At 40.4% G+C, this 19517-nt stretch overlaps 1 protein-coding gene across 2 annotated transcripts in view; it reads left to right on the top strand.

Moving 5' to 3' along the window:
* Positions 1 to 2376: 2376 nt before the first annotated feature.
* The window catches only part of Stk32a (serine/threonine kinase 32A), a 107740-nt gene continuing 90599 nt past the window's right edge, over positions 2377 to 19517 (top strand). Inside the window, exons 1-2 of one of the 2 annotated variants that reach the window (XM_060377324.1) lie at positions 2377 to 2674; positions 6564 to 6711. In XM_060377324.1, coding sequence (XP_060233307.1) covers positions 6660 to 6711 — 52 coding nt within the window. In that variant the 5' untranslated portion in view covers positions 2377 to 2674; positions 6564 to 6659. The remainder of the gene's footprint in view (positions 2675 to 6563; positions 6712 to 19517) is intronic. The other variant, XM_060377323.1, reaches the window with a different exon arrangement.

Below are 19517 nucleotides of genomic sequence, written 5' to 3'. Positions count from 1 at the left end.
ATCTGAGATTGATTTCTCTATGTCTGCGGTGATAATCTCTTACCAAGTCATTATGGTGAGTAACCAGGGGCAGCTGTAATAAACTGTGTGGCTTTGAGACCAATAACTTATATGAAGGTATTCCGTGCCTTGTATTATTGTTTTCATTTAATGGCTCATCTGTCATGAACAGTAGAACTTTTAAAAATTAAGCCTCTGTTAGAGCAAGCTCATAAGAAGTACATGGACTTGCCTGAATTGCAGCTCTGCTTTAAGCAAAAGTGGCTGAAGCTGCAGAGGAATGAATTACAGAGCAGGTCTGAGATGGATGGGTATACAAAGCCCAGTGGCCTGTTTGTTGAAATGGTAGTCTTTTACTTTTCATTTTGTGTGTGTTTTTTTCTTCATGTATTTCTGTGAACCCCGCATGCGGGTTTGATGTCCTTGGAAGTCTGAAGAGGGCCTCAGATTCCCCCGAGACTGGAGCAGTAGACAGTTGTAAGTCACTTTGTGGGTGCTGGGAACTGAATCTGGGTCCCCTGGGAGAGAAACAAGCTCTCTTCACCACCGAGCCTCCTCTCTGGCCATGACGGTAGCTTTCACGATTGCTGCTCTGCGTGTGTGCTCTCTGCTGTTCGTGTTCATGATTATGGTTCTCATTCAGCCCTCCCTGACTACCTACATCTTCACTGACCCTGGGAAACTGAAGCAGGGGCCTCAATGGACTTAGCAGACACCTCAGAGATGGCAATTCCGCCATTATCCTGAGAGTCTTTCTGATCCTCTGTGGGTCAATCAGAGAAGTTTCGAGGGACTTTAGTCTCGGTCCACTTTCTTGCTGTCTTACTTATTTAATGATAAAAATAGAACTCATTATGTCTTGGAAGACCATGGGGGTTGGCGATGATATAAATACAGGCTAATTTGCACATGACAAATTCCTTGATAATCAAGTGTTTTGTTGACTAATAGAGGCTGCACAAAATAATATTATTGACAGGTGCCTGCACTTTGCTTTAAAAAAATAAAAATAAAACCCTTGACCATAATAAATTCCTTAAAAATTTACTCCCCCTACCCCCAGTTGCTTTTAGTCCTCATGTGCAAGGTATGCCATCCCACACTAAACGTTAATTTTTCATGTCTAATTCCTGTCCAAACAGGCATTTCATAAGGAGCTAGCAACACAAAGATGTTGAAGCTAAAACAGCAGAGAAGCAAGTGCCCCATCTCCCCCGCATGAGCCGCAGTTTAGCTATAAACTCTCAGTTTTAAGCTTTCCTTTTGGATGCCCATGGCGAAGTGAGTAAGTATGTGGGTCTGATGAAGGCGTCCGAGAGTGTTAGACTGCTTGACAAGAACACAGCTCGTGTTTAACTGAGAGAAAGAACAGGAAAGGCTCGAGGAGCGCAGGGTTGCATCCTGAAACATTCCATTAATGTACGGGTGAGGCTTCAACAATTTTAGTATATATTTTACAGACACCTAGCACCACCCGGAGAAGTTCAGTATGGTTCTGTGTTTCTGCTCTCGTGGAACCACAGCTAGCTAGATTCGCAGGTAGCGCGCTGAAAACGACATTTCAGTCCCAGACACATCCTGTTTGACTAACAGTTAAAACATTGTAAACTTGCAAATGTTTAGAAATAGTGGGAGTTTCAGTTTTCTCTGCACCCATCTGAGCACTTAGCTGGGATTCCTGTGTGGTGGGGATATTGAAGATGGACAGAATTTGTGGCCGCTTTCAAACCAGACCCCCTGCGGTCCATTTGTCCCTGCCTGACAGCTGCTCTGCCTTCACACTGGTCATTTCTGAGGCAACCGCTGCACCATTCCTCCCTTGGCTGGAGGAGCGTGACCCAGGCCTTGGAGGCAAGGTAAGCTACTTTTACTGGGATTGCCAAGGGAAGTAGAGGCAGCTGCCATGTAAAACAGCCTGATAGCGCTCTCCTTTGTCTTCCTCCGCACTTGGAGGGGTTTCCACTCTTATGTCATCATCAGGTGAGTGTACAGCGATGGAGCTCTCCCAGTGGGTGGATGGCTCTCCTACAGTGGGCAAGTGTTCCCTGAGTTATGCCTCAATCCCCTCAACAATGGAATGGGCCAATCCACACGCCGTCCTTACTTCTCCGAATCTAGTATCTGCCACTCTCACATCCACCACCCCAAAGCCACCCCTGGTTGCCAGGGGTCGAGGTAAGGGGAGCCTCCTCCTAGGATCACTTCGGGGAAGCTCTCAGCGCCTGGGTTCGTGAAGTTGGGCTCAGCTGGAGGCTGCTGCAGATGGAGTCCGGCCCTGGACTCCCAGCCACGCCCTCCTGCTTTCCAGCTAGCCCTCCTGGGGCGCTCGTCCGGCCCCCCTTTCCCCCCCCCCGCCAGTGTCGCACAGTTCCCAGGCGACTGGCGCCGGTCCAGGCGGCTGGCAGTCCGCTCCGGGGGAGGGCGCCGTCTGGGGACGCCCCTGGCGGGCTGCTCGGCGCTCCCCTCCTAGTCCGTGACCCGCCCCTTGCCGAGAAGCTGCGCGGCTGCGCTGGGACCCAACTCTGCAGCCTCAGGTGCCTGAGCCCAGCGCGAGCAGCCCGGTCGGGCCATTCCCTCAGCGGCGTCCTGCTGGGCAGGTGTCTTCCGTCTCCATCGCTCCTGGCCTGCGGAGCGCTGTCAGCCCCTGCTCCTCTAATGGAAGCATCATTCTGAGGTGAGTGAAAGGCTGGAGGGAAGGATGCAGACTGGTCGGCAACACGGGATTGTACACAGGACATGGCCCCATGTGGAGCAGGGCACTGGAGGGAAGCCGTGAAGTTCAATAGGATGGGGATGAGAAAGAATACAGAGGCGGTCAGCCAGGGGACTCGCACAACCAGAGCGAGGACAGGAGCCACCCTAGCTATTGCCCCCATTTACTCCTCCAATCTTGCAACACCCCGGTCCCAGAGACTTCAAGAAATATTCTCTGGGTTGAAAGGGCCGAGGGGGAAGCTTTCCCACCAGCTTTTTTTCATCTGGTTTCAGAGTAAGCTAGCATTGCGTTCCCTGTTTGTCTTCATCTTCACAAGGTCCCCTGCCCTATCCAAAGATGAGGAGTTTGAACGTTTCCACACAGAAAAGTAAAGTGCGCTGTGCTCACGCTGTGGATTGCTAGGCGGCACTTGAAAATCACAGATGAGAGTTGTAGAGATGTGCACGCTCATACTTAGATCTCAGAAATAGGATGGCTAACGAGCACAGCCAGACCCTGGGTGCACGTCCTTCATGTCTGGACAGCTTATTTTAAAGCATGCCTCCGTTTTAAAAGTGTGCAGGTCCATGAGCTCTCTTTGGACGGTGGGAAATGGCAGTCTATTTGGCTTGAGGGCTAAGGTGGAAATGTTTATTTACCAGTAACTTTCAATACCTAAAAATGATGAAACAAATTTGAAAATTACAAACAATTCTTAACAGAGAATGTTGCTAACTTGGATGTTTCCCACTTTTGTTCTTTTTAGTGTGTCTAAATATTTTCAATTTAACTTTTTTTTCCAAATGCAAAGAAAAATAATTATCACTGCACATATTGTGATACTGAAATCTACGTGGTGCTTCAGATGTTTGTGACATTCTTGCATCACCCCTGGTGCTCTCCAATTCTAGGAGTCACAAGCCACACTCGAAATGCTGTTGTCAGAAAATTGGGTCGTATTTAATAATCCGGTAATTATGGGGTCAAAGTGGAGTAGAACTCCTGTCCATTCCCGGCAAGATAAATTATCTTCTTCCTCTTATGTTTAGAGTTACCTTTCTGTGTATGGCTGCTTCACTCGAGGCCTTTGACGTGGGAGGTCAGGAAGGGTAGAGGTTTTATGGAAAAGGGCCTTAGAATTCTCCTGTTCTCTATTCAACAGAGTGGAAAGAATGAATCACCTTTTTTTTTTTATTTTTTATTTTTTGCCAGAGAAAGGCCTATTTCTTTCTAGTTATGAGAGAAACTTATCTAATTTGGTTATGTACATGGGGAAAGAAAAAGTTGAGAAGAATTCTAAGTTGGATCATGTTCAGATATTAAGCTACCATGGGGGGCGGAGATAGTAAGCAACCACCTAGTCCCGTTTGCCTGTGCCCTCCGAAACCTCCATGGCAAATGTTCTCTTTTCCGTGTACTTTTCTCCCGGTGAAACTGCTGGCTTGTGGTGGTTAAGATGACACACCAGAACGGAAGTTTGAAATGTCAAAACAAAACAAAAAACCGTGAAAATAACTCCGCCCCTTCCCCCCCTTTCTCCATCTGATTTGACAATGTGCAAGGTCGATGCTTGGCACATCTTATGTAGCAAAAGGATGGATGGGCTACTTGAGAAAAGCGTAAGGTGTGAAGAAAAATACAAGAGTGGTAGAGCTGGTGTGTGGTGTGAAAACAAGCGTTCGGACTTGTACCAGATATAAGGGAATACGGCCCAACCTCTGCAGTGTTAAAAATCATTGTTCCTTAAAATGAAAAGGACCGATTTTCTTTTTCTAATGTTGTTGGTAGGAGATACATCGCTTTTCTTTTCTTTTCTGGACTCCATGCAATAACAAAGCACAAAGGAGACACCATTCTGCTTCTTAACCCTCCGTCAAATACAATGAGCATCCTACATGCTTTTTCTTAATTTGTTCCCTTGTTTGAAAGCTTTTTGATTTTTTTAACTTACACAGACAATAGTTCTCTCTGTCTTCCTAGGCTTCAGCAATCCCAATGAGCATGTTTCACCCACCAGTTACCACCTGCCACAACCCTCTCCCCAACCTTAACGCACTTAATTGCTCACTTCCTAACTGCTCACTCTTTCTTTGCTCTACATTTAATGATTCTTTTTTAAAGGCCATAAGGCATTTTGCCAGCAGTTGGCATGTAGTTGAAAAAATAGCAATCCATTAATGAATCTTCCTTCTAAATGAAGGCTTGACTTACATTTTCCTAATGATAAAAATGAGCTTTTTTTTCTATATCTAGGCGCTCCCAAGGTTTTTTTAAATAACTTATTCATACTTTCTCTAATTCTGCATCTATTTCCTTCATTTGTAAAAAGTCCAATGAGAAAGAGTACCAAGACAAAACAAAAGGTCAACAGGTGTCAACAACTGAAAAAAAATGCTAAGGAAATGTTGCACTTATAAAGATGTGGAAATAGACATTTATTCTTTCCACACTGTATATGCCAGGTACTTTGTTAATTACTGCACTTCTCTTCATTTTACTGTCTCCATTAGTCATATTTGTTCCAAGCATGATTTTTTTTTTTTTGAGCTGGATAGCTGAGCTGAATTTTAAAATGTTCCTTTATAAAATCTGGCTCTTCCCCCTGTTTAAGTAGTTCTGGAGATCCCTGGGCAATGTTTCCACACAGCAAAGATCTCTTCATCCGATCACAGTGCATCTTTTAGATTAAGCCAGTGCCACCATTGTCCTCATAATGCCTGAATGTCCTCTACCTGGTCTGGTTCAGTCTTTTGTGTGAGCTTCCTGGCACTTAAAGGCATTTGAGCTTGTGACTCCTGAGGGAGGCACTGTTATGTCCCCATTTTAGTGGCCAGAGGCTAAGTAACTGTTTCAAGGCCATGACATGCAATTTCAAGGATTGGAAGCCAAGCATTGCCTCTGCTTAATAGTCTCCAGGATGGTGAGAGTCTTTGTGCTTCTGTTTTCAAAGGGATCAATGAATACATGTACATTTTAAAGGCACTTTTATCTCCCAGATATATAATTTGATCAGCTTTAGGGTGATCAGCAATTGCTGAGCCTGTGTGCTATAAAAGTAACTTATGTATTGTGATAAATATGTATCTACATTGTGTACTCAGTACATGAAGAACTGTATAAGAACCAGGGACAGTGGTAAGCACCTGTACACTCCAAATATTGAGGCTGAGCTTGGTAAATGGAAGTTGAAGGTCAGTCTCGGCTAAATAAGGGAATAAGCCCCCAAACAAACAAAATTTATAAATGTCACATAAGGTATGGATTCATAAGATAAAACATAGTAGCCACATAATATTAATATATGATGTTTACCTACATGCTGTATACTTACAAAGAGTGAAATGTATATGTACTCTCCTTTTTGGTAAAGGGCATAATCAGCTCCAAGTTCAGGAGAAGAAAGCCTTCTACTTGCTAGTAAATCCAATCCAGTGTGCCTTCCAAGGTGAGGGAAAAAAATAAGGCAACTTCATGCTTAAAAATGAAGATTTTAAGATTGTTCTTCGTCACACAGCAAAAATGGAGATGTAAAGTTTCTGTTTTCTTTTAATTATAGAGGTTTCTTAAAATTATTTATATCTTTAAGTCAGTTAAGTGACCTCACCTTAAATTTTTCTTAATATCTGAGGAAATATTTTGCTTTTCCCCTACTTTATCATACAGGTTGGCTTTTGATGGCACTGTGGACTGTGGCTTCTCCTGCTGCCCCGTGCACTGTCATTTTTATTATCATAACCTTTAAGGACAAATATTTCTGCTACAGCAATATAAGTTAGTGTTTCTGTTACAATCTGCATTCAGGGTATCTACCACATATTATATTATAAGGATACCGTTATTGTTGTTTCTTTCTCTCTTTTCTGTGTAGACATCCAGCTACCTTTCTGGGACCTATACTGAACAAAGATGAGTGTTTCTTTCAGCACGCTATAACTAGAGTGTCCAGGTCAGTGCAGACTTGACCATGGGAGCCAACACTTCAAGCAAAGCACCAGTGTTCGATGAAAACGAGGATGGTAAGAAATGTACTGTACTGGCCTGTAAAAATGGAATTTTGTGAAATTCAAATATTAGCACATGGATTCACACATAAGTATGAGAGCAGGGTCTATGGATTATCTAAGGATAGAGGGAGAATAAATAGCAGGATAAAGCTCAAGGACCTTGTGTATTGATGTCTATAATGTATTGTTTACTTTTTATGATGCCTTTGGCAACTTTTCTTAATCAGTACTATGCTAGTGTCTTCCATGCTCCAGAGAGATCTGTGGCCCATGTAGATAGTTATATGCTTTATGTTTTTCCTTGCTGTTTCCTTGACAGTTGGAGTCACTCCCATTGCACGTTTTTATAGAAAATTTTATGTAGGTAATAATTGTTCTTTGTAATATTATAGAATTGATATCTAAAAAGTAGCTGTCTTCTGAATTTCCAACTGTCATGCTTCTGTACCCCAGACATTTCACAATTGGTGGTCATAGTGAGAGCAATCAGTTTCACTGAGGAAAAGGGAAACGTTAATGGCTAAGGATAATCAGGCAAGGAATACAGCACGAGTCCTTCTTCCTCATCAATTCCCAGCAGTGGCACATTGGGATGGGGTGTGGGCCTTGCTGGGTCATGTTTCCTTTCCATGGTGGAAGGTTAAGCAGCCATGTTGGAGCATGTTGGGCAGTAGCTATTTGTTGCAATCTTAGACGAAGGAGCCGTTGGGTCCTAAGCAGTAAGTTGTTCAGGCTTTCAGAAGGGGGTCCACAGTAACTTCTAGGGAGTTCTGTTGATTGCGCCAGAAAGGGGAAGCATTAGAAGGCTGAGAACCACCGTTCTATTGTGAGCCTGTCTGTTGAAGACAGGAAGAAAGGCTCCTGGCCTTTGCTCTTCCTCTTGAAATCTGTAACCTAAAGACAGAAGACAAGCATTTGTCAAGAACACAGACCTTGAAAGTTCCCCGAGGAAAAGACTGAGTGATCTTGGGGAATGACAGTGGGAGAGGCGCTAGTGGAAGCTATGTATACAAATGCCTCCCAAGAATAGTTCAAGCACAGGAAAAAGCAACCCCACAGCTTTGAGAACGGCAATTTTGGAGTGTACACTCACCTGCATCAGAACAGTCTTTGGTGCAGATGAGTTTGTCCAAGACATTGCACATTTCTTTCCACAGTAATTCATCCCTTTTTAAAACATTAGATTTTGAGGAGGAAAAGCATGCCACTCTGATGAAGTTACTTTGTGGTGTTTGTGTGTGTTCTGGGTCCTTATGTGTGGAGAGCAGAGGCTGACATTGAGTGAGTGAGTGCCTTAATCTCACCGCTGCCTTATAGTTTTGAGACAGGGTTTGTCAGTGAACTGGAAGTTTCTGCTCGACTGACTGGCCAGGAAGCCCCCGGAATCTGCCTGTCTCTTCCTATCTTTTACTTGGGTTTTGGGGATCTGAATTCCAGAGCTCATGCTAATGTTGCAAGCATCTTACACACTGAGACATCTTCCCAGCCTCTGTTTGTTTTTCAGTTCAAGAGACCCTGTGAGGTACATCTGTCTGTTTTTGTGGATAGAGCACAAGCTAAGGCTGCATTTGATCACTGTCAAGCACCTGTCCAATGGACAGCAGCAACAGACGCACTGGCCAATCACACAACGTTAATATCTATGCCATTTTCGTATCTGTATTTTTGTATAAACAATCATCCAGGGAGAGAATCTAGAGCATCAAGTGAGCCAACTTAATTACTTAAAATATTGCAGAGAAGAATCTTTCAATGTGATGACAAAATGTATTTGACATTTCCATTAAGTGGTTTAATATTTCCAGTATATAGAGTTGAGAAGAATATTGAAAAGTCTTCTCAGACAATATTTTAAGAGTTATTTCTCAGAAAAGTGGTTTTGTTCACTTTGAAGATAATTGAGATATAAGATGAACTGTTACTAGAAGTCCCTTGAGGTGAGCTCTCCTTGCTAGAATTCATCCTAACACTAGCGTTTTGTGGTGGCCCATCCAACCTCTGATACTGAAAGCACCATTTTCTTCATTGTCTAGGTTGATCTTTGATGAATCAAACTGGAAGGTTTACTGTGCTAGTTAAGAAAATAGAGTTTTGCTTATTTAGTCTTTTTTTTTTCTTACAAAGCAAATCTTAAATGCTTGGCACACATTCTTGGGCAACTGTGTGGCTCAAATAAAGTAATGGACGTAAAACAGCCAGATGTTCTGCATAAAGTAACCAATATTGCTAAGTAAGACTAGTGTTTCTTAGTTAGTGCTAGAGTTTCTTAGCGTGAGCTCTTTGAAGTACTTTAGCTTCTTGAAACAAATAGATTAAATGCGACAGCAGATGCCACAGTGACAGTAATAACTGACCTGTATTGACAGAGTGAGTACAGGATTTTACATGTTCTGTGGAAATCTTTATAAGCCAGTCATGGGTCTTTCATCTGGCTTGCCTTTTCTCTTCCCAAGACAATATTTTCTTTTTTCCTTTTTTCCTCTTTTCATCCCAAAGTGATTAAATAAGTAACTTAATTTGATCAGCAGAAAAATTTTCCCCACACCTAATGATTATACTAATGTGCTGAAAAAAAATACTAATGCTGAAGAATATGTCATTCACAAAGAAAATGAATGCAAGTAACCTTTGGTTTTAATGTTTATTTTGTTGTTTAGTTCATCGTAGTTTAATCTGAATACAGTCATTTAGTTTAGTTTTCTTGGTTGTGGTGGAATTGCTTATTCTGTTTGTTTTCCTGACACTGGTTTAAGCATTTTTTTAAACTTGAAAAGCTTCATAAATTCAACAAGAAGAGAGTGTCTTGCTGTGATTATGGGTAGTAATGTGTTTCCAAGCATACACAGAGAGCAGAGAGGTGGAAAGTCGGATTAGTTAGGCCAAGAGACAGCTGCCTTTTGGGCCCAAGCTAAGGAAAATTGGCTTTAGGTTAAAAAGTTTCTCTAAAAAGTTCATCAATGCCCTGAGTTTGCAGAGAGAGCTCAATTATTGCATTCTTCTTTGGACTTGGTGAAAACTCAATGTTCTTTCATTTGGCAATGCTCGTCTCCTAGGATATGTGGCTGTTTCCAGTTTCCAACATCTTCTTCAGTGACAGAGGCGAGGGGGGTTCTTCAAAATGTTGGGCCAAGAAAACTGGCCACAGATTTGCAATGAAAAAGAAATGGGAGGTTTACTGAACTGATTCCAGGTAGGGAGGATTTTAGAATCTGCTGGTAGTTAAACACCCATGCAGTGCATGATTTTACCCAAGAGGGCAGGTCAATGAATTGAAGATTTTTCTCCTACAGACTGGAGTAGAGCAATGCTGCTTTATGTTGTATTTGTTATTTTAGATTGGAATGATCATAAAAGTTAAGGGAAACTTCCTTCATAAGAATTGGCTTATTCAAATAGTTACGTCATTTTGGGAAGCCTAACATTCAGTCATTTCCTTTGTCATAAATAACCTTAAGTCCAACTGCTTGTAAAAACATTTTTAATTTGAAAATGCTGTATTTATTGATGAAAAGGAGCTGGAAAAATGAAGAGGCAACAAAGTAGAAAGCCAAGAAAACAGACCTCAAAGTTTGAGCTAGCAGTTTGCACTTGAGTGTGGTGGGCAATCAGTCAGAAACACATTCAAGATAATGTGTTCAAATTTGGTAAGGTACCGCCTTGCCTTTAGTGATCCACACTCTTATTAGTATATCAAAGGCTTAGAAATGACCTACAATATTAAAATCTCAGTCTTCTCAAATTTTACAGTATATTTCAAAATTAAATCATCACTTCTGTGGAAATTTTTTAAATATTTTGTGGTACAAAATGTTCTGTAGGTTTCAGTTCAGGAAATGAGAAGTTGTCTTGAAAACACCCTTTCTTGCCATTTCCCCCTTTTGGTTGAGTAGGAACAGATTCTATGTGAAATATTTTTGATACAATTTGTAGAAGCAAAATAAGATTTTCATATGACATATGAAGAGTGATTATTATTTCCTAAGTACTCTTTGTACATTCTTGGTTGCAGTGTGATTCATGTTTATTTAGGTTAATGAGGAAAACACAGAATAGCTTGTTTTAATTCTGGGATATTGGATTCTTTGCAGTAACAACTAGATCTATTTTTTAAGTCTGTTTTTAATGATTATTTTATTATCAAGAATATTTTATGAATAAATAAGGTGAAGTAATTGCTGATGATAACCCTTTTTAATATATTCAAAACTACATTTTTTAAAAATTTTCATCTTATGATTTTAACTAAAAATTTAGGACAAAAGCCTTAGCTCTAGGAATTCCAGAAAACTGTGTCAGGCATGGTCCTAAGATATCAACCAAAGAGATGACTAGTTGTGTAAACTAGAAAGAGATTTAACCAAAGTGTATTAGGGAAAGGAACATACGATGGGTCTCAGTTACTCCAAATTTGTCTTTAGGAAACTGATCTGAGCTCTGGGTATAAGAAGAGAGAGGGTTGGGTGAGGGTGTTGGAGGTATGCATGATTAAGTATTTTTGGTTAATATGCTTGGTTGATCAAGAGGAGGGTGGTCAGAAGTAGTTCCTAACTGTGTCATAACTTGAAAGGAACAATCTGGTCCCCATGAATTGCCTATATCTGCTCCAGGCTGCCACCTCTCCATCATAGATACTACCCCTCATTTGGTAGGTGGCCTGTCTTCTCAGGCTTTCTGTTGCTTGAAAGTACCTTCAGTTCCCAGTCTCAGTGCTGTTTATTGATCAGGGTGGTTTCCGGTATCAGCACAGAGCCAGCGAGCAGCAGGGTGAGCTGGTTATTAGACTCAGTGATGAGTCCCCCCTCAGAACTCTGCTGGTGGAAACCTGAGTCTGTAAGTCTGTGCCTGTGTGCAGATGGTCTTCACTGAGAGTATGTCTGAAGACCTTCCTGGAAGTCTAAGTCTTGCTGTCTGGCTTGTACATGTCGAGTTAATTATATGACAACTCTAAGCCTTTAATTTACAGACTAGTGATTTCAACTCTGCATAACCATGCAACCATTTGTGGTGGTTTTGTGTAGAAGGATAATGAGAGAGTGATGGAATACTACCCTATGAGACATGACAGTGAACACAATAGAGATAGCACATACACAGTGGAAAGTTTAGGGCTACAGATTAACTGCCTGACACAGGCTTTAATTTTCCTTTTTAAACAATTTTTTTGTCTTCTCCTTGGAGGCATGCTTACAGGAAAATAAATAAAATTAAGCTTGGGTTTCATATTTGAGAAGTGTGTTATCTTTGTGTTTTTTAAATGTGTTTGTGAGCATGATTTAGCACAAGAGTTGGAAAAATTTTCTGTGATAACCAGATAATAAATATTCTATGCTTTGTAGGCAATATGGACAACCTGGATCACAACCAGTCAACTCTGTCATTGATAGGTAGTGTGACAAATACAGCCTCCTTCTAATAAAACTTACCAGGCAGTGAAATTTAAATTTCCACATATTTTTCAGTTGTCATCAAATAGTGTTCTTTGATTTTTTTTTCTAGTCAATTAAAATGCAAAAGTGATTGTTAGTTCATGAAATGTATGAAAATAGATGGTGGGCTAAGCTTGGTTTAGGGACTATACTGTGTACATTTTTGTTCTCTAGTAACTTTCAGGCATTTACTATACTTTCTGGGAACCTTCCAGAATCACAACTAAATCCTATGGATTTAAGGAATGGGGCAAAGAGGCCAGAATCTGTTCTTTGACGATAACTCAGTCTTCACTAAATGTCATTTATGTCACTCCAGAGAACCAGTGAAATTACTTTGAGCAATAACCTGGTGTTTGGAATGATAATTCATAAAAGTTGGGAAGAAGATTATATATGTGTATATATGTGTGTGTGTGTTACATATATACGTGTATACATACATAGAATTTAGGAACCCCACTAAATAATTCAAGTAAATAATTGCAACCTGTATTGTACTTGAAATAGGACAAAAGCAGCATTTGCTTTGCAGCAGAGACATGTACCCAATTGCAGGCCATTTAAAAGTTGGAGATATTAGTCCTTCGTTTTGCCTCACTGTCCTACTTTGTGGTTTCTTCTAGAATGTCAATCTACTTTTGACATGCAAATAAATTTATGAATTGGAGCCCAGGCAGCGAGACATGAAAAGCTTACTGTTCTTTGCTTGATTTTGGCCCCAGCAAAGGGTCACAGCCAATCCCAGACTTCCTGGGGCAGTCTGTCTCACAAAGGGAAGGGCTGACAGTATACAATGTGGCCATCATTTGCCCCGGAGGCCGCTTCTCTGAAGAAATTCCATGATGGTTTATAAAGGTCTTGCCAGATTCTCATCGCCTTAACCATCGCTTTTGTCTGGGATGGTGCTGGGCTGATGACGCTGTAGGAGAGTCAGTTTTCGCTCATGGATCCTACGCAACACGCTTGAGAGTGTGCCTTTGCCCATAAGCAGCACCACGTTATCTGGGAGCCATGGTTCTTAGACACTTCCTGTGCATGAGTGCCAAAGCGGCTAAGCTTTGGTTGTCTGTGCAAAATGAGGAAAATAGAATAAGGTAATAAGGTAGTAAGTGTCTCACCAGGTTAAACCTATTAAAATTTTCATTCTGTGTAAGTCCAGGTTGTTGTGTTTATAGCATTTGAAGGTTTTGAAATGGAAACTAATTTTCATAGTGCGATCTTAGATAGGCAACTTGCCTCTGGCCTGTTTTCCCATACCTAAAAGGAAGCAGATAACAGTGTCTGCCTCATGTAGTTTTGGGGGAAGTGTGAAGTGTTTGCCTAGTGTCAGGTACATAATAATAAACATTTATTTGCTTTCATTGTAATTATCAGAACTATAACTTGCAGTGTTTTTTCTTGGTAACTAAAAAATGTTACTCAGTGTTGGATTTCCTTTTGTCCCTCATTTTTTTTTTTTTTTTTGAGGAAGGGAAATGGGTTTTCTAATCTATAAAGGCAAAGTTGTATCAGAAATTTTACCTATAACTTATGAATTCACTTAAGGAATTTAGTTGGAGACAATATAAGATGATCCGTTGTCATCATGTGAGTGCCATATGAGTGCCCGGCCCAACAAATCCATTTCCTTCATAAAAGAATGAGAAGTTAGTGGTGTTTTCAATGTGAAGGTAAAAAGAATAAAAGGGAGGCGCTCTGGGTCTTTGTTTGAGAAGAGTGGGTGTTAGGAGCTCAGGACCTGTGAGGCAGTCTGGAGTTTTCTTCAAATCTGGTACCGTGAAGTTTGTATGGGTTAGATTTTTTTATCAACATGGCACCAACTAGAGTCACCTGTGGGGAGGGAGCCTCAGTGAAGGAAGTGCTTCCATCAGACTGTCTTTATAAGCGAGTCTGTGGGGATATTTTCTTGGTTAATGCTTAGGGTGGGAGGGGACATTGGAGATGGTGGCACCCTTGAGAGAGTGGTTCTTGTCCTGCCTTGTATAAGAAAGCAAGCTCAGCATGCTATGGAAAGTAAACCAGTAAACAGTGCTCCTCACAGTTCTGTTTCCGTTTCTGCCTCGAGCTCCTGTTCTGACTTCTATTATTGACTGTTACCTGGAAATGTAAGGTAAACGCCTCACCACCCAAGCTGCTCTTAGTCATTCTTTTATCACGGCAATTGGAAGCAAACTAAGACCCAACTAGAAGACTAAAACTGATAAGTGCACTAGAAATAGAGCACTTACTGATGAGTTTTCCTTACAGGAAGGTGGGGATAGAAAGGAGGAAGCTGTCCCCAAATTGAGAAGTCAGGCAGAGGACAGCAATCCAGCTAAGGAAAGGCTTGTAACAGGAAGATCAGAATGAACAAGGTTTGTCCCCAAATTTAAGAAATGAAAATGTTCAGAGAAAGAGAGAGAAGTCATCTGTGCCAGATGCTCCTGTATGGATGAGCAGGTGGACATGTCTGTAGGCATTGAAACAAGTAGGAAGCTGGTGAAATTGAAAAGGCATGTCAATAGGATTGTGCGAGCCTGAGCTGATAAGTGGTTAAGGGCGGATGGGAGGTAAGGAAGTGAATACAGCAAATATACATGACTTCTTGGAGAAGTTTGATCTAAAAGTAAGCAGAGGATGAACCAACAAAGCTAAATATAAATATAGATAGAGAAATGTTTCCAGAGCAGTTATTAGAGTGTGCTGATGGGAGGAAAGCTGTATAAAGAGGAGGAAGAGTTGAATCAGAAGACTGGGAACCAAGGCTGGCTTTAACTGTGTGGAATCTTGGTAGACACACATAGCCTGGCACTCAAAATATTATAGTTTTTTTTTTCTTTTGAGTATCACCCTTGGATTTTAGTTTTCTTTATGTTCTTACAAGTTAATGGTTAAACTGTGTGTGTATAAGAGAATAGGAGAAGCTGAACGGGATAGTGGGCTTTTCCTAGGAATGGACACCTTGGCTCATATCTTCCTACTTTCCCTGTTAGGAATATGGGTTAGCTGCTCATTGGGAACCAAGACTTCTGCCACATTCTATCAACAGCAAGGGTGTGTGTCCTGAATCAAAGGGGACTGATGTGTGAGAGCAACCATGACATCCCTAGAAAGGGCATATTAATGGCTCACCACTCCAAGAGGACAGTTATCTAGTGGGCGCCTGTGTCTTGGGTTCTTAGCCAGCCCCGTGTCTACATCCAGAAATTAAGAAGAGTTCAGACAAGAAACACAAAAATCTATTAGAAATAAGGAACATTCTTGTTAGGGACGTTGGTAGAGACAGGCAATATTCACAACATATACATATGTACTATGTGTGTGTGTGTGTGTGTGTGTATCTATGTGTATCTATATACAGATATATATATATATATATATATATATATATATATATATATATATATACATTTGTATTTAAGAACAGCTTGGAATTTAAACATGGATGGTCTGAACTGAGGCACAGGAAGACTCAACTACTGGCCTGAAATCAGATGTCTACAGTGGATCCCAAACCCCCTTATTGTACGAACCCAGTTATTTCAGCTACTAATATATCTTCCCTGGCTGCATAGCCAGAGAGAAATGACAAAATTAAATGAACTCATGTGGGGGATCATTGCTCTGATTCCTGCTCAGCAAAGAGCTGTGAGTAGCTCCATTTGTGAGTGACATTCATCTTAGTTCTGCAGTAAGTCACAGCCATGTTTCACAGACTAGATTATTGCAGACTGGAGGCCATGAGGCTCCTCTTGGGGTTTGCTTGCCTTTCTTTACTCACTTTGATTCTAAGCAGTTTCAGTGGCTTTCATCATGTGTCTCCCTTTGTCTTCATTCTTTTCTTCAGACTGCTTTAGGTTAACTTAATGCATATGAGGCTGTGAGATAACCTGTATTTATTTATATAAAATATGAATGCCGCTTTGAAAGCTTTACTTTTTGCCCAGAGTATAAAACAAAAGGATGGGGCTGGAGAGATGGCGCAGTGGTTAATAAGAGCACATGTCCAAAGGTCATGAGTTCAATTCCCAGCACCCATATGGTGGCTCAAAACCATCTATATAATGTGAACTGATTCCCTCTTCTGGCAGGTGTAAATGCAGACAGAACACTCATATACATAAAATAAATAAACCTTTAAAAAAAGAACAGATTAAAAAGAAATAAAACAAAAGGATGACTGTTCTAAAATTAATGCCTGATTGCAATATTGAAAGGAATTTCTGTTTAAGTCTGAAGTTCCTTCTTGCTGCAGTTAGCCTGTCTGGCTCCTCCACAACCCCTGCCTGGACCTCACTGCAGATTGTAGACATCATATTCTCTATTGGACACTATTGTGGGAGATTTGAATGTAAAGGCACAAGGACTTCATGGGGGCTCTCTTGAGGAAATGTCTAGCTATGGACCTAATAGGAAGTTTGATAATTACAAAAGCACTGTACCCAAATTGAGAATGCTCAGAAAACAAAATCAAGGAGAACAATTTAATTTTGACCTGTAGACCATCATCTCTAATATTCTGAGATGTTTACTTTCACAAGTTCCTTGTCTATTCTAGTATCTATTTGTTTGCTTTTTGTGTTCTTTTCTTAGTAGAGTGTAGAGTTCATGAAACCCTGGGATTTCTATCTTATTCATCCCTGAATCCTCAGGCTCTGCCATATTGACCAAAGTAGCACATTCAAGTCTTTGTAAAGACTGGGTACATTTATAAGGGGCATGTGATATATTTGGGGTGATATTGTACATATTTCTAGAACCCCACTTTCATGAATATTATGTGTAACTTATTGCAGCTGTTTAAAATTTATTTCTTGAAACTATAATTCAGTGGCTGTGAACTTCTACAACATAAACATATTGCAATTTATGTAAAAATCAACAGTTTTAAAAGTAAGTGCTAAAATAGAAATGACATCTTTTACATTGAAATGCTGTAATATAATAAATCTTTAACCTTGGAAAGACTTTGATGCATGAGGAAAGAAACAGATATCCTCTATAGTTGAGAATTCAAATAATTTTCATATAATACAATAGTATTTAAGAAGTTTGGTTTGTTCATTTATATAGGATTAATTATAAGTATAAATATATTTTAGAAATAAGTATAATCTGCATTTTAGTAAGTGCAGTTAACAAGATTTTTAAAAATTCATGGATGCTTTTATACCATTTATTGAAAAGTGAGTTAATTTACCATTTTATAGTGGAAAAATATACATTATATGCAATTGAACGTTTTAAATAGTTAAAGTATACATTTCAGTAGCATTAAGCACAGTCACACTGTTACACAACCACTACCACCATTCATCTCTAAAGCCTTCTTTCTGTCCAATGAGAAGCATTGAACAACTCAGGCCCTTCTGCCCTCTGCCCCTAGACACTACTCCTACGTGTGTCCCCATGAACGTGGGTCTTCTAAGCACTCTGTATTAGGGGAATCCTTTAAGATTGTCTCTGTCTAGCTTATTTCACTTCACTCCAGTTCATTACTACAGTGTGCACCAGAATCTCATTCTTTCTAGTTGTCAAATAATATTCTGTCTTACACAGATATTATTTTCGTCTTCACTTACGTTTTTGTGCTGTAGACGCTTGAGTTCTTTATGTGTTGGAACTATTGAGATCATGCTGCAGTAGATATTAGAACACAAGCATTTTGAGTAGTTTGGGTTTGCTTTTGATCTTTGCTGTATATTTCTAGGAGCAATGTTGCTCAAAGAAAACTCTTACAATTCAGCTGTTCAGGGCATTTATCATGGAGGACTGCATGTACCCTTACATGAGGATGAAAAATGGTGCATCTATTCCCTTCAAGATATAGTTCATGAAAGAACCTTATAGGGAGTTAACAGCTGTAGTAAGGGCCATGGCTGAGTCTGCAGCCTGGCCATCACAACATTTGATTATTTATAAGAAAGTAGTGGGTGATCTAACCGTGTTAATTTCACTCAGCATGTGTCATCCACGGGAAACTTCAGTGGTCAGTAGATCCTCTGACAGAAAGAGTACACAAAAGAAACACATCCTCCTCTCAGGGCTAGTATTGATACCGGTGACATCCCATGGAATTCTACAGTGGTTCCATCAATCTTAGCACGGCTGCTAAGCACGTTGCTCTCTTGAATGCTTTCTGACAATAAATGTACAGTTCCAGCACTCTACAGGAATCTGTTATTGGAGTTATGATTAGCCAATATCTTTCTGCCACTTAACATTTTTTCATATTTTAAAATGTGACAACTGGATAAGCCATTCCACCTGTATTTTGAGATGGAGATAGGAAGTACATGCTCTTATCTAAAGTAAAGAGCTTGGATTCGGAGTCACTCATCACATAAGTTTTCCTCGCACTGCTGTAAGTATAAAAAGCCAGATGATTTATAAGAAGAAAAGCAAGGTCTTGACAGGGCCATACTCTCTTTCCAGTCTCTGGTCATGCTTCTCCCAGACTCGCCAAAGGTCTGGTAGCCCAGGGTTTTGTGTCTTGAAGCAGGGTGTCTACAAATTAGATTATTATTAACTCTGCAAAACAGGACTGTGTTTACTGTTTGGCTTTAGAATTCTGGTTGAAGAGAAGAACATCATCCGTTTAGAGGCAATCTGATCCTTAAGCATGGGGTTCATAAAAAAGAAAGAACCCAGTAAGTTATACAAACCTAAGTTTGTTCTCTGCATTTTTTTTAATCTAGAGAAATGATCCATGGAATGATCAAAGGCATCGGTGTTTCTTTTGCCAAATCTCAGAATGAGTGAGCTTGCACTCATGGAGAAGTCCATGGCTCTCTTGGGAAAGTTATTTAGGGGACCCTCAATCTAGACAACCCAGAGCTAACTTGGAGACAAAGATTGAGAGGTTCCTGCCAGCAGGAGGGAGAGGGATCAGTGCTTGTAAAATTGGGTCTCATAATGTTGCTATCTTCTGAAGTGGTCTCTCTTTAATCTCATTAGTCATTATGAGGAAATGATCAGCCACACTGAAGTGCAGAGCAGAACATGGAAACTCTTTGAGAGAAAACCATGTACAAGCTCAAACAATTAAAAAGAGATAGAAATGGAATGTTCTCCGTCTTTGGTTTGCCTCCAAGTCCAAGGAGAACACTTCTGCACCTCACGCTTGCTTATCCTTTTTAGCAATTAGCTCTTGAAGTAATCTTGGGATTATAAATAAGAAAACCATTATCATTTGCTGGCTTGGTTGAATGAGATGAGTCTAAAATGATTTCTGAAGAGCCACTAACCAAAGCCAGAGAATGGCAAATAATTTGTTAATTCTTACTCCTATATATAGTCCTTTCAAAAACAAAATCAGCTCTTGTCTACTCAGTATTTACTACTTTCTCTCTATTTATTTGCTATGCCTTATTTCCTTAATCCTGCCATCTCCTTGTAATTCCATGGGGT

The sequence above is a fragment of the Meriones unguiculatus genome, chromosome 2 (genome assembly GCF_030254825.1).
Source record: "Meriones unguiculatus strain TT.TT164.6M chromosome 2, Bangor_MerUng_6.1, whole genome shotgun sequence".
NCBI lineage: Eukaryota > Metazoa > Chordata > Mammalia > Rodentia > Muridae > Meriones > Meriones unguiculatus.
Note: the sequence above shows the minus strand (reverse complement) of the source record. Positions and strands in the feature narration are given on the sequence as shown.